At 46.6% G+C, this 22,500-nt stretch overlaps 1 protein-coding gene across 3 annotated transcripts in view; it reads left to right on the top strand.

Annotated features, from left to right (window-relative positions):
* The first annotated feature begins 2,227 nt into the window (after positions 1-2,227).
* Positions 2,228-22,500, top strand: part of LOC143279964 (uncharacterized) — a 42,560-nt gene continuing 22,287 nt past the window's right edge. The window contains exon 1 of one of the 3 annotated variants that reach the window (XM_076584352.1): positions 2,228-2,409. Coding sequence is in view for 2 of the 3 variants with exons in the window: in XM_076584350.1 (XP_076440465.1) it covers positions 10,692-10,779 (88 nt within the window). In the remaining variant the exon portion in view is untranslated. Of the gene's footprint in view, positions 2,410-10,647; positions 10,780-20,977; positions 21,475-22,500 lie in introns of those variants that run through there. The other 2 variants (XM_076584350.1, XM_076584351.1) reach the window with 2 other exon arrangements.

The raw sequence follows: 22,500 nt of genomic DNA on the forward strand, positions 1-22,500 counted from the left end.
CCGACCAGTGCGTGTGGTCATTGCAACCGACTGAGAGCAAAATGCCAAACGTGTTTCACATTAAAAATTTTGTATCAGCTGCATGAAATATATGATAATTTTATTTACACCCACGGGGTTTCCTGAAATAAATGTTTTTTTGTACCCTAGAATTTGTGACATTTTTTTGTGGAATCGATTATGATAAACGATAATGGAGGATGATGAGGATGTTACTACGGTGATTCATTTAGGTTTAGGACTTTTTGAGGAGGCTGTACTTTCATAATATACCCTGGCGTCAACCTGCAGGAACACTGAGCAACACCCTAAAGACGCATCTGTAAAGTGGACGACCCTCAACTGTGTGATCCCGGTCTTCCTGTTTGAACCCACAGCACAGTGAACTCTAGGTACGAGCCGGCCACGGGCAGAAAAAAAGCCCACCTGTGCTGGGATTCGAACCCACACCCACCAAGTCGACAGACCATGACGCTAACCACTTCGCCATGGCAGTTAGTGGAAATAAAGTGTCCTGTTTAAAGCTGGTTCATTGCGCACAGCTTCCCTTCTTAGCGCCAGGCTGATCCAGCAATTCAGTCCAGCCAGCGCTGAGGGCAACACGGCCTGTCACCTGTCACGTCTTCCTGTGGCTGATGCACTGAAGTGTGACTGGGGTTGTTCCTGCTCCAGAGGACACTGGCTGGCAGATTAATTGGTCTCGCTTGTGGTGTGGACCTTGTGGACACTCGCTGTCAAACCCAGCGTATTCCCACCAGGCCACTGCTGCTTCCATCACATGGCCTTCACCTTGCTGGTGATTCTTGCCCTGGCTGCTGTATGTTTTGCACTTCTCTTTCCACAACATGCTGAACTCTGGCATGGATTACATTATCTTTAACGTGTTTATTCCATGTTCTGCATGTGCGCACACACAGTGCGCCCTCTCATTGGGTAGAAGAAGTCCGACTGAACTTCAGCTTCCTGGTAAGTCTCGTTGAATCAGTCAATTAGACTGGTGGTATTGAATTGTATTTGATGAAACCACCATGTCAAATGAAAGCGTATCTCTGTGTGTGTGTGTGTGTGTGTGTGTGTGTGTGTGTGTGTAAAGCGTTCGAAATAAGAGCAATCGCGCAAACAAGAGATGTTTGGGCAAAAAGATGATCATGCTAGGACTGAAGATGTCTGTATACTCCTCATCACAAGGGGCAAAGACCGTTGCTGAATAAACCATTGGTGTTTGTATTCATACACTCTCCTCCTCCTCCCCCTCTCACTTCGTCAGCCACCTTGTGGCAGATTGTATAACAGTAGCTAGGCCTCAACAGGACACTCCACTGTCCACGGGAGAATGATGTCCATTGTGATTGTGACCTCCACAAACTCGGTGACCATTGGACCATTGGAAATGAATGGTCACCCCCCCAACCCCAACCCCCAGTCCCCACCCTTCCCCCCTCCCGGATCTACAATGGACACTAACTTGGTCAGTGCTCTGACCCGCTAAATGGCGGCGATTCACAATCCGACACTGACGACTGTACAACTGCGCCGTGTAGCTCACCCTGACACTGAATTAAACGTCGGCCTCGTGCTCATGTACCCATCGAGAAAGCAAGTGTCCATGGACTCAAAGACAGCAGAATACAATACAATACAGTGTAAGGCAACACACTGCACTTAATACAATATATAATAAGAGCTTCAACTTATGTATTGCTCTTTCACGTAAAGCATGTTTGAATCAATGTAAGCACAAATCAAAATAATGGTACACTGAATACTAGTAGTAGATATCACCTGAAGGACAATGCACTGGAGAGAGAGAGAGAGAGAGAGAGAGAGAGTCGTGTCGAACGAAAACTATTCAGCATGTTTGATGTCCACGAGACAGTGAATCTTTTCTGGTGGTGACGGAAGTGTTCGGTCGATTTCCCTGGAAGTGATGGTAACAGATTGAAGATCCCATGGGCACGACACAACACCACACAGAAAAGGGGCCCTCGAACCCTGGTCACTGGTGAACACTGGATCACAAGTCCAAAGCCAAATCGACTCTACCACGGCGATAGTACATTGCTAACTGTGGCTTTTGCTGAGACAAGTGACGGACAGTGGATCACCTCCTTAATATAATTATACCGCGGCTCTCTGGCCAACCAGAGGGCTAACTCTCACAACAAAGCTCGGTTAGCTTTGTTAATAACGTGAAATTTGCCACTTGTGAGTGTGAAGGAGGAAGAGACGAAGCTATCGCTAGCCGGGAAGGGGAATGTGTTTTTTTCTCTCGGTCTTTCTGCCACTCCCCTCTTTCTTGCTGTTTCCACTGACTGCATACATACCCATCGGATGAGTTGGCAGAGAGTGGCTGACCCAAGTGAGACAGAGGGTAACAGACACACAGACAGACACGGCGGGAGATCAACCGTGAGTGTGAGGTTTTCTCTATTTCGCTGCCTGTGTACTTTTTTTGTTTTGTTTTTGTTTTTCTTCTTTCGGTGTGTGTGTGTGTATGTGTGTGTGTGTGTGTGTGTGTGTGTGTGTGTGTGTGCGGACGATGATGTATGTTTGTGTGCATGTGAAGGGGGGGGGGGGAGTGGGTTGTATATTCGTGTGTGCCAAGCGTGCGTGTGTGCTGTGTGTGTGTGTGTGTATGTGTGTGGACAGGCAGGGAGAGGGAATGAGGAAGAGAGACAGACAGACAGACAGACAGACAGACAGGGGAAGCAGGAAAAACAAATGCCTGTTCACAGATCACCATGATTAACCTGTCCCTCCCTACCATTCAGAACGTGCTGTTTCCGTCCAGATAACTTCATTGTGATGTCCATGAATGAGGAAAAGGGGGGTCATGAGTGCGGTCGCCCGTGTGTGTGTGTGTGTGTGTGTGTGTGTGTGTATGTGTGTGTGTGTGTGTGTGTGTGCGCGCGTGTGTGTGTGTGTGTGTGCGTGTGTGAATGTGTGTGTGTGACATGTTGTTACCTGTTCCCTCTTTTTTTGTGTTATACGCCTTACTCTATCATTTTTTTCTCTGGTATTACGATTTTTTGCAGTTACGCCTGAGCGTTGGAAAGCGATATAAACTTCTAGTAGTACAAGTAGTCACGTAGTAGTAGTAGTATTGTCAATCATCTTTGTTGTTCAGCCTGTCAGTGTATGCCGTGCTGGTGTAGGAGCTGACCTGACTGTGTGACAAGTTGATGGCTGCCACACACACACACACACGCGCGCGCGCGCACGTACGCACGCACGCGCACACACACACACACACACACACACACGCGCGCGCGCGCACCCACACGCACACACACACACACCGACCCAACGTGTACGGTGGTATGTATGATAGAAGCTCTTCGCCTTTCTTTGTAGCGTTCGTACAGTACTATGTGTAGCATCGTGTCCATAGTTATCTGACTGAGTCACTGAGCCTCCTGTTTCTATCCTGTTGATGGCTGAGGTTCGCTGGCAGCCTGCTGTCAGCGGGGTACTTGGTGCTGGATTTTGATCTGTCTGCCGGGTCGTCGGCCTACCTTTAAGCATATGTATCAGTCATTAGACTGATGCGCCAGCTGCTTAGCATTCGGTTCCACATTGTTCAGATAATTTGTTATTTTAAAAGATATGCTTGTTCATGTTTTGGTGTATTCTGTGTGTTTTACGATGCAGTTCTGCCATAATCATCAGAAACGAATACAGTCTCCTTTTTTTTCTCGTTTATGTGCGCGTGTATGGATGTGTGTGGTATACGTATGCATGTGTGTATGTATAGATGGATAGATAGATAGATAGATGGAAAGAAAATATTTGTGTGTGTTCGTGTGTGTCCGTGTGTGTGTTCGCGCGCGCGCACGCGCGCGTGTGTGTCAGTGTGTGTGTGTGTGTGTGTGTGTGTACGCGGCGTGCGCACGCCAAAATCAAGTGCACCGACAGACACATTAAGAACGACCCTGGCAGTTAATTGACACGCCTTGGAACCAGCATGACATGGCAACACAAGCAGCTATGGTACGTTCTCCAATTAGTCGCTTTATTAATTCTGGAACTGCAGGAATCTTTTTCTTTTCTAGCTGAGAAACGTACATGGTTGTGGTTGTTGGGGGCAATGTGCTGTAACTGTATCTCTCTGTAAGTGTTGATGGTATAGCGTGAGTGGAGAGGGAGACAGACAGACAGACAGACATACTAGTAGACACAGATACAGACACAGACACATGGATGCAAGAGAGAGAGAGACACACAGAGATAATTATGATGATGACGATGATGATGATGATGATTAGCAGTCTCAACATATGAAGATAAACGTACGATACAGAGCTATGGATTCCAGAGAGAGAGTTTTTTGCGGGGGTGCAGGGGTGGGGTGGTATTTGGAAGGAGAGGACTGGGTCACGCATTCCAGTGACAAGCCTCAGACGTAGTAGATATGATATCCGCACTGCCGCGATGGCCGTTAACGGCTATGGCACGTTTAGCCTTGTGTGTTGACACAGGTGGGAAGAAAGGAATAGCAGTAGCGTGAAAATGTGTCTGTTGTCTTCTTCTGCTTCTAATTTTTCTTCTTCTTTTTCTCTGTTTATTCATTCATTTATTTGTTTATTCATTTATTCATCTATTCATTTATTTATCTATGTCAGCAGAAAAACGAAACTTTTTTTCCTTTTACTTTCATGCTTTAAAAAAAAAATTATATTGTTTAAACAATTCTCATTGCTTTTCGATTCAAAGATTGAGACACGCGGAGAGTAAGGATCGTAAAATATTAATGAAACGTGTTTACGCTGTGTGTTTCTCTGTCTGTCTCTGTCTGTCTGTCTGTCTCTGTTTCTCTGTCTCTCTTTGTCTCTCTGTCTCTGTCTCTCTCTCTGTCTCTCTCTGTCTCTGTCTCTCTCTCTCTCTCTCTCTCTCTCTCTCTCTCTCTCTCTCACACACACACACACACACACTCACTCATTTCCCTTGAAAATAATCCTTCATTTTATTGTATTTTAATGTGTTAGATTATTTGTTTATTTTGTATATTATTCTATTTCATTCTACTTTGATGTTTTATCAAAACCATGGCAGGTTCTCAAGGCTTGACCAGTGTGTTGTGTTTGTGTGTTGGTCAGGCATCTGCTCCCTTCTTTTCTTTAATCAGATGCGGTGTAGCATAATCTGAAACTGAAAGTTGAATTGGAGCTCTGTTTACGTCATCACACAAAACACACAAAGCAGTTTGTTGACATTCACATTATCTGATTGTGTGTGTGTGTGTGTGTGTGCGCGCGCGCGCGCGCGTGCGTGTGTGTTTGCGTGTCGTTTGCGTGTCGTGCGTGCGGCTGTGTGTGTGTGTGTGTGTGCGTGTGTGTGCGTGCGTGTGTGTGTGTGTGTGTGTGTGTGTGTGTGTGTGTGTGTGCCCGACGGCTGCTTAGCTGATTGGTCACACACACACACACACACACATGAAAAACGTGTGCGTGTGCAAACAGTGACTCGTGGCAGTATAAACAGTGATAACCTGGCAGGGGGTGTAATGAACTATGTTGGGAGTGGTGGGGTGCAGTTTATCGTCAGACCCACCGTGCTGTCATTGCGTAACAACTGTCGTCAGTGATGACAGCAGTCCACTTGCTGGTTAAGGCGGCGATCCACTGTCCGCAACGATCATCAGACTGGGCGGGTGGGACCGGCAATGGGTAGGGTTGTCTGATGTGTTGATCAGCGATCAGCGATCATTTATTTATTTATTCATCTATCTATATGTTTATTTGTGTATTTTCAAATTCGATTTTCGATGATTTTCCAAGAAAAAAACATGACTTTTATTTATATGCTCACATCAAAAACGTTACAGTATAGCCTTATACACACAAGTGCACGTGAAAAAAACAAAACAAAAACAAAACATAAATCGGCATAATGAAAAAATAAAACAAACAAAAAACAAACATGATGTTGATAACATTGTATTGTATTGTATTGCATTGTTTCGTATTGTAATAGACTGGATTGGATTACTGTTTTTGTCATAACATATTTCTCTGTGTGAAATTTGGACTGTTCTCCCAGTGGAGAGCTCATCGCTATGTGCAGTGCAGCACCACCCGTATTTTCCCCTTTGTTCCTACCTGCCCCTGTGTCAGTGTGTTTGTTTTGCTTGTTGTTTTTTTTCTTTCAATGTGGATTTTCCCATAAATGTTGCCAGGCACAACCCTTTTACGTGCGTTAAGTGCATGCTACATTAGACCTCGCTTTATCGACCGTCTCACCCGAATGACTAGCATCCAGACCACTACTCAAGGTCTAGTGGAGGTGAAGAAAATACTGCCGCGTGTGGGATTCATCCTGATGGTGAACAGTTGACATTTCTTTCTTCTTCCCTCTCTCCTTCCCCCTCTCTGTTCACGCCTGTTCGCACGTACATGTGGTGAACAGTTGACATTTCTTTCTTCTTCCCTCTCTCCTTCCCCCTCTCTGTTCACGCCTGTTCGCACGTACATGTCCTCAGTGCTTCTTCGTATAGTTTCCCAACCTAACCGATATTTTTCTTTTATTTGCAAGGTTGAATCATTCTTCTCGCATGATAGGACAGGACGAAAAACAGACGAGTATGGCCTTGTTTTTGTTTCCTCATACATTAGGAAAAAGTGTCGGACAGTGGATCCCTGCCCTAATACGTGTCTGCTGTTCCCACGCAGTCAATATTATCTTGATGTGAACTTGGGATCACTGTGTGATGGAGAGGGGTGTGAAAAAAATAACATTTGATGGTCTGTCTGTTTGTCTGACACGTGGTTTCTCTACGTTATAGCTCAATGCTCGGCTGATATCAAATATTGACAAAAAGAAAAGTGTGAGCTGTATGATCAGTGAGCTGTATAATTAATGGTTTCTCCACAATTCATTTACAGCTTAGTCTTTTATGAAGGACGTTGACTCATAAACCATGAGGCAAGATGGCACTGACTCTCAGTGCTGCAGCTTTGAGGGATTGGTGGCCTTTGGGGATCACCCAACGCCGACTGTCCTGAAGTCCTCAGGGACGTATTCAAGACAACATTCATTTTGCCTTAATTAAGGCAAATTACCCTTGAATGGTAGGGACCTGTGGGTACAGTTTATTTTGAAGGTTACAAGACACGCACAGTGCACTCAAGCAACTAACCCATCGTCTATATTTAGAAATCCCGGGGATTCCCTTCTGTGCAAATTCTTTTACTTCTTACAGCACTACAGTTCCTTCCCTTCTTTCCTTTAATTCATTGAGTCTGGGGAAACATCAAGAAAGGGTAACTGGATGTGGTGGAAGAGCACCGAACCTATCTGCACGATGTGTTCCACTCCTTGTATAATGATTCAAGTATGTCCTCTTTGAAAACGAAATTTGTTGAGAAGCTCAACGTCATCGAAACTGTAGAGCGGATTTTCCCTGTCCCTAAAAATATGGTCTCTTCACAAAGCACGCTTGTTTTCCTTAAAAAAAAAGAAAAAAAAGAAAGAAAAAAAAGGATCCACCATGTTTACCTCTACTTCGTGGGCAGTAACACTTGGTAGGTAGCAACTTTTCCTTCGGGTTTTGAACATCCGTGGGTAGAATCAAGTTTTCCTGAATACCGGATACTGCTTACCCTCGAGCAGTTTGCCTTGCCTCATGTAGATTTACCTGCAGGTACACCATTACCCGCAGGCACGATGGTCTTTTGAATACGGGTCCATGGCCGAGAGAGTGGAAATGTATATTGGTCAACACCGTCTCCACAACAATGAAATTCTAGCCCAGATAGCCGGGACAGTTGTTACCTCCTTTGCTGTTCTGATGTTCATAGTTGGACACGATTATCATATACTACGTTACAATAGATGTGGAACAGACTCCATGACAACCCCCGACACTCGGACTCCTTGGCCTCTTTCGATATGGACTTTAACTCTTTCCATACGAACGGCGAAAGAGACGACGTTAACAGCGTTTCACCCCAATTACCATCATCAAAATATTGCAAGCGGAAGGCTCTTATACTGAAGACATGAATGTTGACAAAGAATACCACAATTCTGACGACGGAAGCTAAAGGTTGGGTCATTCAGACACCCACTGGACATCCGAGGGGTCTGTGTGGAGGAGAAGAGAGGACTGGCCGTACTGAGTGAGTTAAACTCACCTCTTCTCTCAGCAGTAAGTTTCGTTGTGGCAGGTCCGTCCAAACAGTATCATGCTCATGTACATGTAGCATGATTCACAATGTGTGTATACATATATGTGTACACATATATGAATGTATGTGCGAATGTGTGTGTGTGTGTGTGTGTGTGTGTGTGTGTGTGTGTGTCTGTGTGAGAGAGAGAGAGAGAGAGAGAGAGAGAGAGTAAAAGGAGCGACGTGTATGTATGTATTTATGTCTGAATCTATGTTTGAATGTATGTATGCGTATGTTAATGAGTGTATAATTTGCTACGTACATTTGGTGTATATCTGTTACAATGATGTAATTGTATTGTATCTAACTGTCACAACATATTTCTCTGTGTTTAATTCGGGCTGCTGTCCCCAATAAGAGCACCACCCTTTTTTCTTTTATATTTTTTAATACCTGCAAGTGTATTTGTTTTCCTGTCAAAGTGGGTTTTTCTATGGATATTTGCCAGGGACAACCTTTTTGTTGCCGAGGATTTTGGTGTTTTCGTTTCCTTGTTTGTTTGTTTTTGTGTTTTTTACGTGGGCTAAGTACATGCTGCACATGCGACCTCGGTTTATCGCCTCATCCAAATGAGTAGCGTCCAGACCACCACTCAAGGTCCAGTGGAATGGAGAAAATACTGGCGTGTGTGGGAATCGAAGAGAGTACAGAGATTCTCTCGCTTCTTTTGCGGACGCGTTACCTTTGAGCCATTACACCACATATGTGTGTGTGTGTGTGTGTGTGTGTGTGTGTGTGTGTGTGTGTGCGCGCACATGCACGCGCGCGTACATACACACAGACTAACACACGCACACACACATACAGAGAGAGTGAGAGAGAGAGAGCGCGCACAAACACACACACACACCACGCACGCATACCCCCCCCCCCCCCCCCCCCCCCCCCCCCCCCCCCCCCCCCACCCACACACACACACACATATAAACACGTACATAAATGACGTCCATTGGCGTTGACATAGAGACGACGGCAGTGAGTGTACTCAGTCCCTTCCCCCAAGCCAGCCTTCATTAACCACGCTCGGCTGTCATCCCATTTCACATCACAGCACAGAGACCGTCCTGCTGGACACACTACTATGGTGTACTTATCTCCCCAAAGGTTGCAAGGTTGCGACATTTTTATGCACACAGTTGTGTGGTGTAGTATTCGCCCCTGAAATTGTACTATCAATTTTTTTCTGGAGGTGCTCAGTCAAAAAAGCACCCATATCGATTTGTTACTTCCAAATTCCAAATCTCTGTTTACTCTCTCTCTCTCTCCGTATATGTTTTTATATATAATTATATATATGTATATCTATCTATGTGTGTGTGTGTGTGTGTGTGTGTGTGTGTGTGTGTGTGTGTGTGCGTGCGTGCGCGCATGCTTGCGTGCGTGTATGTTGTTGTTTTCCCTGATCGTTAATTAGTCAATTGAACTGACTGCTTTTGGTGCTAATGGGGCACCACACATGTCATCAGCGGTCATCACAGACGTGTACGTTGTGCTTTATGACTATGATGGTACGGGAACGGTGTCGCGGCACAAGTGTCTCCATGCCCAGAGGGTTGCCCCTGGCACAATTCCGTAAAAACTCCACTTTGATTCTGAAACTGAATGTATTTACTGACAGAAAATAAGAAACAGAACAAAGAGTGGCCCTACATTGTGGCGACGATCTCTCCCCGAGGGAGAGCAGCCCGAAATTCACACTCAGAAATCTCTGTCTGTCTGTCTCCCCCCCCCCCCCCCCACTCTCTCTCTCTCTCCTCTCTCTCTCTCTCTCCCCCCTCTCTCTTTATGTGTCTATGCTTCTTACTGGACCACATTGTGTTGTTGTCGCCCAAAAGGATGCAGCATCAGTGACCATCACCTACTGTCCACTGTCCACTTGGGGACGAAACATCGTTGTTCTCTCAATGACCGTAACCCCCACCCCTCCTTTCCCCCGCCTTCACCCTTCGCCCTGTCACTTAGTGGGGCGATCGCTGTTACCTCTGAACCATGACTACGTCAAAAGAATCACTGAATGAACGGAACGTTTGACTTAGACCTCAACAGGGAATCCGGAAGCCATAACGAGACAGACAGTTTATGATTTATTTCAACTTCCGTCATTAAATTTCCACACGGTCAATTGAGTGAATGTTGCAACAGGAATAAGGTGATGCTGTGAAAGGCAACAACAAAAAACCACACCAAGCAACAAAACAAACAAACAAAAACAAACCCAGAAGTGCTGCTGAAATCAGGCGACAGAGTGTTAAAGAGGAAGGGGCGGGGTGCTGCGTGTTCAGTGAGTGTGACCGGGGGTGGGACATCTTGAAGGGTGACCAACTTGTGTGTAGGGCTCCGGACGCCGTAACGAAGTGGCAGTATCCGGCCCGTGGTAGTGAGTGCAAGACTGACCATGAAGTGCGCGTGTGACGTTGTCATCCTGCCAGCACTGGCTTTTATTTCCTCACCACTGTGTGCGTGTGTCTGTGTTTGTGCAACTGTCGCGTGTAAGTCCAGCGCTGCAGACTCTGATGTCTGATTCTGATGCCAGTCACTCAAAAGGACTTGGTGCGGACTTCCGGAATTTTTCCTTTTCTCCTTGAGGTGGTTCCATGGTTTTTGTTCCCGAGTGGTGAGTGCTTTGTTTTTGTTGCATTCATTCAGAATAGTACTTGATTTCTAAACGACAGAAGTGTTTATTAAACATTTCACATCTTAACGTCCAGTTGCATGCAAGAGGCGCCCTGACGGAACTGGTTCTAGCGGTGGACTTATGATGCAACGTTGACCAACGATCAGGTTCGAGGCCCCCTTTCGGCGTGGTGTTATGTCCTGTAGAAAGACACTTTACTCCGATGTTCCTCACTCCACCCAGGTGTGAACGGGCACCTGACTTCGGTTGGGGCGGAAGGTTAAAACGGCGGAAGGAGAGATTGGGCTCCATCTTACAGTGCCGAGCCCTGGGCACAGTGGATATGAATTCACTGCTCTGATGGCCGTAACAGACTATGGTACCTTTAACCTTAACCAGCTGCATGCACGATATGCTTAAACCACCTTTGACGAGCAAAGGTTTGAGTCCAGGAGCTCCGCCTACTTAAAAATAAATACATAAACAAATAAAAACATAAGTAAATAAATAAATGATAACGGAAGGATGGCTTTTCTCTGTGACACAGGTGGGTTGATATCCATGAAATATGAGATAAGCTATCTTTTGATCCTCAAGGTCTGACCAGGACTGTGGCTTTATACGAACGCCACCTGTCCCTGTTTTCAGCAGATAAAGTATTGCGTGTTATAGCGTATAGGAATCAGTCCACACGCATTGACGCCTCCTTCAAATTGATACTGTCTTTTAACCGTGACCTTTACTGGCTGCTGGGGGTGCGTGCGTGCGTGCGTGCGTGTGTGTGTGTGTGTGTGTGTGTGTGTGCGTGTGTGTGTGCGTGTGTGCGCGTGCGTGCATGCGTGTGTGTGTGTGTGCGTGTGTACGCGTGCGTGTGTGTGTGTGCGCGCGTGCGTGCGTGCGTGCGTGTGTGTGTGCGCGCGCGCTTGTGTGTGTGTGCGTGTGTGTGTGTGTTTCAGTCTGTTGTCATTGCCGCTTTCTATTTATCTTGCTGTGCAAGTCTTTGTATTAGTGCCCCGTGTTGTTAATTTTTTTAACCACCACCCCCTAACTACAACTCCATTACTGATATCAAATGTCAGCATTTTGTATCCATGTGCCGAGGAGGCAGACAGCATTATAAGCACGCATTATTATTATTATTATTATTATTATTATTGTCATTATCATTAGCGATATTTGCAGCGCTAACTTTGCTTAGCGTTAAGAATTGTCCGAACTCTATAGAATCTAGCGCAGTCTTAGGAAGAAGAATTCTTAACGCGAATAAACTTAGCACTACTAAGATCGCTCATCCAACGTCCCCCACCTGATCCCCCCACCCTCCCCGCCCCCATCCAACAAGGAAACTTTACCCGGCACCAACACAAGACCCCAGTGGATTGGTGGCAGCCTGATGGTAATGCACCTGACTAGGAAGCGAGTGTTGTGCTCCCCCCCCCCTCCCCCACAAGACCTGTGAATGAGACGGTAAACCGAAGGTTCCGTGTACAGCATTCACTTAGCGCCACGTGAAAGAATCCACGGCAACAGAAGGGTTGGTCCCTGGCAAAGTGTGGTAGAAAAATCCACTTTGCAGTTTGACATGATACAGTATATGACACCAGACATGGAGTATAATACAAACTCCTCCTTTTGAAAGTAAAACAAATACACTTGCAGTCAGGTAAAAAAAAAATAAAAAAAGAATTAAAAAAAAAGAAAAAAAGGAAGATTTTTTTTCCAATTCAGTGTGGCACTGCACTGTGTGGACGAGCTCTCCATGGAGCACACTGTACTCCGATTTTCCTCACTCCACCCAGGTGTGAATGGGTCACCTGACTCATGTTGAACAACCATCCACCTGAAGATCTAGTCATCAGCCCTATCCACATGTAATATACAGCTTCTGTTCAAACGTGTGTGTGTGTGTGTGTGTGTGTGTGTGTGTGAGAGAGAGAGAGAGTGTGTGTGTGTGTGTGCAGTGTGTGCATGTGTGAGTATGTACAAGTTGTTTTTTTTTTATTGGTATGCACTTGTTACGTATCCTAATTTCTACTGTATCTGTGTTTGTGTATGATTTTCGATTTATGTTCGAACCTTGTTATGAACTATCCCCACCTCCTCCCCCAATATTCTTTGTGACCCCGGCACGCTTGGTAGTAAAGACATATTCTATTCTATTATATTCCATGTTGGCAAGGTTAAAACGGCGGAAGGAGGGGATTGGGCCCTGTCTTCCTGTGCCAAGCCATAGACACAGTGAAAATGAATTCACAACACCGATGGCCGTAATAATATTTTGTATAGCGCTTATTATTTAAATAGGGCTCTGAGCGCTTTACACACACACACACACACCACCACCACCACCACCACCCTTCTCCCCCACCTCATTCCACCCACACACCCACGCAATGAGAACAATGGTGTGGGTCTGTGTTTTCAACATTAGTATAAAAGAAGTGGGTCTCCTGGGAACAGAAGTCGTTGAACTGAGCTCTGTGCTACAGCCCAGGACTGCATCCGGTCTTTCTGATCCGCAGTCTGAACGTGTTGCTGTGAGGAGCTTCAGGGACTGAGGACGATTAATCCTTTGAGGCCGCGGTGGGTTCGAATCGGATCAGACAGAGGCATATGATTGTGGTTGTTTTTTGTTTTGTTTTTTGTTGGTTTTTTGTTTTGTTTTTGTTTTTTGTGTGTTGTTTTTGTGGTGTTTTTTTAAAACCTATTTATTTATGTACTTACATATTTACTTCTTTTTTTTTTTTCTTTTTTTTTTAATTCATACACGTAAAATCCCACTCGTTGATATAACAGCACTGTTTGTTACCGTGGTTTCTTTTTACGTGCGCTGAGTTGCATGGACACACTTCTCGGTTGACAGTCTGATCCGAAAGAGTGGCGGTGACGACAAAAGCACAATGATAACCAGCCTTGTTGAGGGCTCTGGCCTCCACTATCGTGGTCTTAGCGGCGGTAAAATTTGTTTACCGTTAAGAACGTTACTAAGTCTATGGCATTAAAGTTGACTGAGGGGGTTGCCGGAGGAGGGAGGGGGGAGGAATGGGGGGTAGGGGGGGGATCTTAACGCTGAGCAAACTTTGCGCTGCTAAGGGATGGCTTGTGAAACCCAGACATGGGTTTTTGATGTACACAGGACACTGCAGCATGCGGGAGGCGGAGGGGGGGTGGTGGTGGAGGGGCTGGGGGGTGGGGGTGGGGGGCGATTGGGCGACAAATGAATGAAAACGGGAGTTCTATTTACAAGGCAGTCTCTGACTCACTGCCACAGTGAGATAGTGTTCACTGCCACCACGTACCCTCCCCCCCCTCTCTCTCTCTCTCTCACACACACACACGTCCAAAGCGGGTGAGCGAGTTTAGCCCCAATGTTCCAGCCCAGAGAGCCTTTGAAAGGTACTCAAGCGAGATGTGTTTGAATGGGGACGGTAACACCGCTGAACAATGACACGTCGAGAAGAAGTAGAAGTCAGACAGTTTGAAACTTACACAAAGCTTTCAAAATCCGCTCACTTATTAGCTGATTGTCAATGTATGTATTGTTTTGTTTTATTGTGTCACATACTGTATGTTTTCGAAAGAAGTTTATACACCACCCCTTCATAAGGGGCTAAGGCCTTTTTTGAACAAATCATCCGAATCCGAAAACTCCCACTTGTCTGTCCATTTTTCTCTTGTCTTTTATGAGTTGAACCCTGCACCACCACCACCCCTCCCCCCGCCCCCTCCTCTCTCCCCCCACTCACTCTCTCTGTCTCTGCCTGCGTTCTAGTCAGCCATGAATAATGACGAGGGTCTGAAATGTCATCCGTTTGACTGCCATCAACCACCAACCAACCATCAGCCATTTGGGTTTGTTCGTCCGTCATCACTGATGACCTATGTCTGTCGTCAGTCCGGTATAATCAGTTCCCTGTGGTATTTCTGGCGCATTGAGAGTGACACAGAAATGGTGAACACCCTTCACACACTTTTTAGGGCACGAAAGGCAGCAACTGAATGACATATGTGCAGAATGTTTTGGTGATTTTGTTTTTGTCTTATGTTGTTGTTTGTTTTTTTGTGTGTGTTTTTTGTTTTTGTTTTTCCCCCTCTGTTCTTGTCATGTTCGTCAATGAATATTTTATACTTCCTCCGTTTCCCCCTTCCGCTCTGTCTACAACAATCTCTCTCTCTCAGCATATATATATATATATATATATATATATATATATATATATATATATATATGTGTGTGTGTGTGTGTGTGTGTGTGTGTGTGTGTGTGTGTGTAAAAAGAAAATCGGAGTCAGCAAGTCCAGAAGGTTTTCCGGCCCAATAGGTCGGCCACTAGCCTTGCTGAGGGGAGTTTAACTTGATGACAAATCGCGGGATACAAATCCCATTCAACCATACATGAATGCCGGTATGTATGTATGTATGTATGTATGTATCCACTGTCCCTCTCTCCTCTCTGAAAACAGAGTTGTCGTTTTGGTCTGTGTGCGTGAGTGGTCACATGTGTAACGAAGGTTTACTCTTATGTTGTGGAGATTGTGACAGTGTATCTCATCTGCATTTGACATTAAGGCTAAGAGACTTACACATCCAGATCTTGTACGTGTGATTAGTAATATTACATACATCAACATTGCATACATCTGTTAGTATTTCTGTCTCCAACCCTCTTGGGTGGTGACGGTTAGATCCTGAAGGCTACAGTTTAAAATAAGTGGTTGCTGCGTTTGTTGGGAATGATAATGTCCATGCAGTATATTATATTCTCTTGGACTGTCCATTACTTGATATCATCCAAGAAGCATGTATCACGCATCGTAGATGAAAATATATATTCTGTTCATGGCCTCTTTAAGATTCTCTTTCGTTCCCAGAGAGAGAGAGAGAGAGAGAGAGAGAGAGAGAGAGAGAGAGACTGGGTTACTACACCTCAGTCGAACGGTCTCATCACCGGGTGACGTGTAGCAGGGTGTCACTGACGTCCTCTCTCATCACCAGGTGACGTGTAGCAGGGTGTCACTGACGTCCTCTCTCATCACCAGGTGACGTGTAGCAGGGTGTCACTGACGTCCTCTCTCATCACCAGGTGACGTGTAGCAGGGTGTCACTGACGTCCTCTCTCATCACCAGGTGACGTGTAGCAGGGTGTCACTGATGTCCTCTCTCATCACCAGGTGACGTGTAGCAGGGTGTCACTGATGTCCTCTCTCATCACCAGGTGACGTGTAGCAGGTTGTCACTGATGTCCTGTCTCATCACCAGGTGACGTGTAGCAGGGTGTCACTGACGTCCTGTCTCATCACAGGGTGACGTGTAGCAGGGTGTCACTGATGTCCTCTCTCATCACCAGGTGACGTGTAGCAGGGTGTCACTGACGTCCTCTCTCATCACCAGGTGACGTGTAGCATGGTGTTTCTAAAGTCCTCTCTCATCACCAGGTGACGTGTAGCAGGGTGTCACTGACGTCCTCTCTCATCACCAGGTGACGTGTAGCAGGGTGTCACTGACGTCCTGTCTCATCACAGGGTGACATGTAGCAGGGTGTCACTGAAGTCCTCTCTCATCACCAGGTGACGGGTAGCAGGGTGTCACTGATGTCCTCTCTCATCACCAGGTGACGGGTAGCAGGGTGTCACTGATGTCCTGTCTCATCACCAGGTGACGGGTAGCAGGGTGTCACTGACGTCCTGTCTCAGTACAGGTTTCACTGACGTCCTCTCTCATCACAGGGTGTCACCGACGTCCTCTCTCACCAGCGGGACCGGTCCAGGCAGCCCTTTACAGGCTCCCTGAAGCCAAGCGGTAGCACCTTCCTTCACCTTCACCTACCTCATGATGCAGTGGAGGGTCTTCGGGGCACCGCAGAGGATTTCTAGACCAGTTCTCTCCATCGGTTCCTGTCTCTCACAGCTCTCTGTGAATCTGGGGAATTCAGTCTGTCCATTCTTTGATGCTGTCCTGCAATATTTTCTTTTGCCTCCCTCTCTTCCTGCAGTCTGGTACAGTGCCTTGCAGAATGGTCTTTGTGAGGTTGTCAGATCTTGTGACGTGTCTGTACCATTAATTCTGAGCTTTCTCCTCATGATGACGGTTAGGAGGTCATCGTGGGGTGCGATGGCTTGGGTGATCTTCTGTCGGACCTCAGTGTTCATGACGTGCTCAGTGTAGGAGAAGCATCTCATTTCCATGGCTTGGAAAGACAGCACTGAGAAGTATGAGATGACTGTGGTGAGGGGTGAGTGTGATGAAGGTGAAAGTTATGAGAGTGATGAGGGCGATAGATATGAGGGTGGTGAGGTTGAAAATCTTGAGGGTAGTGATGTATTATGGGGGTATGAGGGGGAACGTTATGAGGGCGATGAGGGTGAACATCAATCATTTGGATGACGAGGGTGAACGTTATCAGGGGGACGAGGGTCAATGTTATGAGGATGATGACGGTGAATGTAATGAGTGTGAACGTTATGAGGGTGATGAGGGTGAATCAGTGCGGGTGATGATGGGTTATGGGGATGATGACTACTTATTAGGGTGATGTCGGGTTATAGGGGTGATGAGGGGTGGAGGTGATCACGGATGATGGGGCTGATGATGGATGACACTACTGAGAGATATTAGGGTGATGAGAATGAGGGTAATGAGAGTTATCGTGAGAGTCATCGTTAGGTCAGGTCAAATAAATATATCTGCTACTGGTAACCTGGATCCCAGTACTGCCTGTCACAGGGTCGAATTGCTGGCGACTAAACCAGCACCCCCACCAGTCCTCTCAGGAGGATGGTGAAGAGGGTGGCTAGACACCCTGGTGGAATTAAATGACCCATCAAAGGGCGCCAGCTCTGGAGAGCTACCTGCGACCACCTAGCTAAGGGAGTAAACCCTGACAGAAAATCCGGTGTGGGGCCCCTAAGGCGGTTGGATGGCAAACTTTGTCATTTTCCGGCAGCTCCTGCGGCCGCGTTGCACCAAAACGTAACAACCTTGCTGTTCCTTTGGATCTGTTAGCGAGATGGAGAGGGGAGACAAGCTGCATGGGCAACAGCCTGTCTTCCATATTACATTGCCCAGGCTTATATCTGTCCATCCACCCAATTGGCACCAACTGGATCTGATCCTAGTAAGACGAGCTGCCATCAAAAACCTTCTCCACACTCGCTCTTACCACTGCGACACAGACCACTCTCTGGTATGCTGCAAGACCAGACTGCAACCAAAGGAGTTCCACTGCTCAAAGAAACAAGGGAACTCTCGCATTGACGCCAGCAAGATGTCTCACCCAGACCTTGTAGAACAGTTCGCAGGGGCCTTTGAGAGAGAATTCGATGCATTGCAGCCCAGAGACTCTGCCATAGAAAGATGGGAAACGCTCCGAGACACCATGCACCGCATTGCTATGGCCACCTTTGGGAAGAAAACCGCGAAGTCCCACGACTTGTTTGAGGCCAAATCATCAGAGATGACTCCCAGTATTGAGGCCAAGCGCGCTGCACTCACTGAGTACAAACGGTCACCTAGTGAGAAGAACCTGCAAATCCTCAGGGCCACCAGGAGTAAGGTTCAGCTTAACGCCAGGCGATGTGCAGAGCTCAGCGAAGAGATACAGAATGCTGCTGAAAGAGGCAACATCCGAGGGATGCATGATGGCATCAAGAAGGCACTGGGACCAACACAGAGCAAGACTGCCCCCCTCAAATCCTCCACTGGGGAAGTAATCAACGATCCTAGCCAGCAGATGGAGAGATGGGCGGAACACTACTCCGACCTCTACTCCACAGAAAACATAGAGTCCAACTCAGCCCTCGATGCCATCAAGTGCATGCCGGTCATGGAAGAACTTGACGCAGAGCCAACTGAGGACGAACTCAGCAAGGCCATTGACAGCATGGCATCAGGCAAGGCACCTGGCAGCGACGGAATTCCCCCAGACCTCATTAAACACTGCAAGACTACTCTTCTGCATCCTCTGCACACAGTCCTCTGTCGGTGCTGGAATGAGGGAGCTTTACCGCAGGACATGAGGGACGCCAAGGTCATCACCCTGTACAAAAATAAGGGCGAAAGGAGCGACTGCAACAACTACAGAGGCATCTCACTTCTCAGCATTGCAGCCAAAGTCTACGCTCGGGTCCTCCTAATTCGCCTGCAGAAACTGGCCGAACGCGTTTACCCGGAATCACAGTGCGGTTTCCGAGCAGAGAGATCCACGGTAGACATGATCTTCTCCCTTCGCCAAATCCAGGAGAAGTGCAGGGAGCAGAGGATGCTCCTGTATGTCACATTCATTGACCTCACCAAGGCCTTTGACCTAGTCAGCAGAGAGTCAGGGCTCTTCGAAAGATCGGCTGCCCCTCCAAACTGCACAGCCTGATTGAGTCCTTCCACTCCAACATGAAAGGGACGGTGCAGTTTAATGGTAACCTCTCCAAGCCCTTCGACGTACGCAGCAGTGTCAAACAAGGCTGCGTCATCGCCCCCACCCTATTTGGAATCTTCTTTGCTCTTCTCCTGAGGCATGCGTTTAGCACAGCGCAACAAGGGACCAGTTCAGATGGCAGGCTCTTCAATCTCGCCCGCCTCAGAGCAAGGACAAAAGTCCGCGAAGCCCTCATCAGAGACATGCTCTTTTCCGACAATGCCGCAGTTGTGACCCACACCCAGAGGGACTTGCGATCACTAATGGACCGCTTCTTCCAAGCCTGCAAAGATTTCGGTCTGACCATCAGTCTCAAGAAGACAAACGTCCTAGGCCAAGACACGCCATCTCCACCAGCCATCACCATTGATGACTACGAGCTTGAAGCCATCCATCAATTCACTTACCTCGGGTCCACCATCACCGACAACCTCTCCCTTGACACCGAGATCGACAGGAGGATCGGGAAGGCAGCCACAACGCTAGCCCGCCTCACACAAAGAGTGTGGACAAATCCCAAGCTGACCACGAAGACAAAGATTGTTGTATACAACGCCTGCGTCCTCAGCACCTTGCTGTATGGCAGTGAGGCGTGGACCACACATGCTCGTCAGGAGAAAAGGCTCAATACCTTCCACCTGAGAAGCCTACGGCACATACTCGGCATCTCCTGGCAAGACAAGGTGACAAACACCGAAGTCCTGACTCGCGCTGGCCTCCCGACCATGTATACCATGCTGAGACAGCGTCGGCTGCGCTGGCTGGGCCACGTTCACCGCATAGAAGATGGTCGCATCCCAAAAGACATCCTTTATGGAGAGCTCGCCACGGGGCAGAGAAGCATCGGCCGCCCACAGCTGAGATACAAAGACGTTTGCAAACGTGACATGAAGGCGCTTGGGATCAACACTGAGTCCTGGGAGGACCTTGCAGATGACTGCAACAGATGGAGAAGTACTCTCAAGAATCAGCTACGGATCGGTGAGGACAAACTGTCAATTGCTGCAGCAGAAAAGCGAGCTCGCAGAAAAGGGATGACAGCCAACAGACCAGCATCAGCTTACACATGTAACCGCTGCGACAGAGACTGTCTCTCTCGCATCGGTCTCTACAGTCACAGGCGACGCTGCTTGGTCCAAGCAGACAGCCCAATTAGACATTAGGTCGGATATACTCTATCCATGGTCAGCCATGACCGAAGGAGGCCTACTACGTGAGGAATGAGGGTACATTTTGGTTGAGGACCGCGTAATCTGCCTGTTCTCAACGCTTCGTTTCACAATATTCAAGCGTCAGTTTCTCAAGCAAGAGTCACACACGCGCGCGCGCGCTGGAACGCAAAAATTAATGAGAGAAGGAAACTTCTATTTTGTGTCATTGTAAAATGTTCTGAAAGAAGAGAGAGAGAGAGATGACGCGTGAAGTGACGGTATTGACGATGCATGTGATATCACCTCTCAAGCGCCTGTGCGCACACAAATACCGTTAGCACACATTATGCATGGTCTCAATGGAGCTACCACCACCACCTGCATTACACACACACACACACACACGCACACCGCAGCAACGTCGACTGAAGCATTCTGTCACACACACACACACACACACACACACACACCGCAGCAACGTCGACTGAAGCATTCTGTCACACACACACACACACACACACACACACACACACGCACACCGCAGCAACGTCGACTGAAGCATTCTGTCACACACACACACACACACACACACACACCGGATCGTCGACTGAAGCATTCTGTCACATACAGGCACACACACACACACACACACACACACACACGTACACACGGCGGGGGAGCGGAGTGGGTCATGTTCACAATACTCTTCTTCATAATATATACATCCGCCCGCTTACCCTCACACAACACGCACAAACACCGACTCACTTCCATCCACCCACCCACACATTGACAACACGTTCAGAACGTGCTCGCACACTTTTTCACTACCAACGGCTGATCAGCCGTGCGTGCCATAACCCAGATAATCACAGTTCAACTGCCTTCCTACACATGGTGAATGTGTGTCTGTCGCTCTCTCTAGACCACTGCCAGAAAAAAAGTGAGTTTCAGGACATTCCATTGTGAATTCCGTGATGGACGCTTGTGGATCTATAGTGGTCAGCTCAGAGTCTGTCCACACCAACCAGCGTTCACCCAGGTCATCCATTGATTAATTTTCCCCAAACGCAGTAGTGCTCATGGGACTAAAAGCTGTTGCACTCGCATTCTTTGCTGGATTCACGGGCGAAGGTGTGTGTGTGTTTGTCGGAGTCTTGTTTTGATTTTTAAACGGTGTGAATTGTTATCAGTGGCTGCAAGTTTCAGGTAAGAGAGATACCTAAGGTATTTCACTTCACAGTTGAAATGTTATCATTGGGTATTAGTGTCAGAAAAAATACATGTAACACAAAGTCTCCGGTGTCATGGTTTTTGAAAGGTATGAAAACGTTGTCGTATGCAAGAAATTATCACTGTCTTTGTTTAATGGACACATTTGAATCACATTGCTTTCCATCTCATTCAAACTACAGAATTTGAGAATACCCCAAGACAAACGACAATTTTTTTCCCAAATTGACCAATCCTCTATATTGCTAACGAAAAAAATAGAAGTTGTCAGTTCTCTTAGGAATTCTGATCAATAGCAATCTAAAATGATCAAAAGACCTAGAAAGTATATCCCAAAGTCTTGCATTAAAACTGTATCGGTCAAGAAAATCATAGAATTAAAAGAAAACAAACTTACATTCGTTTATTCGTTACGAATCTTATCTTCTTTTATTCAATCTGATATAGATTATGCTTCTACACTTTGGGATTAGGCCAACAATAATCTGCTTAACTCATTAATAAACATAAAGAGAGGGGACGCTGAATTAACTTAAGTCAACCTCTGATAGATTCTGGCAATACACAACCAGACATCCTCCCTCTCAAAGATAGACTTTTGTATATTTAAAACCTGTTCATGCATAGAACACTCGATGGTAATGCGCCCTCTACTTTTGTTCACTTCAGATGATTATTGAAACTCGCATAAAATCAATCTCCGTATTTACAACCATTACTTCATGTATGTCTTACATATTATCTGGGTTGGTCATAGAATCTTGTTCCTTCAGTGAACATTTAAATAAAAGTGAATCGAACTTTAAAACATTCAAAGTGAACTTTCATTACTTTCTTATCAATCTTTCAAATTTGATACCACAATAATCCAAAAATGTATTGATGATCATTTATTATTAATGAAAATGTTATTCTGTGTGTGTGTGT

Source organism: Babylonia areolata, chromosome 3 (assembly GCF_041734735.1).
Source record: "Babylonia areolata isolate BAREFJ2019XMU chromosome 3, ASM4173473v1, whole genome shotgun sequence".
Classification (NCBI taxonomy): Eukaryota; Metazoa; Mollusca; class Gastropoda; order Neogastropoda; family Buccinidae; genus Babylonia; species Babylonia areolata.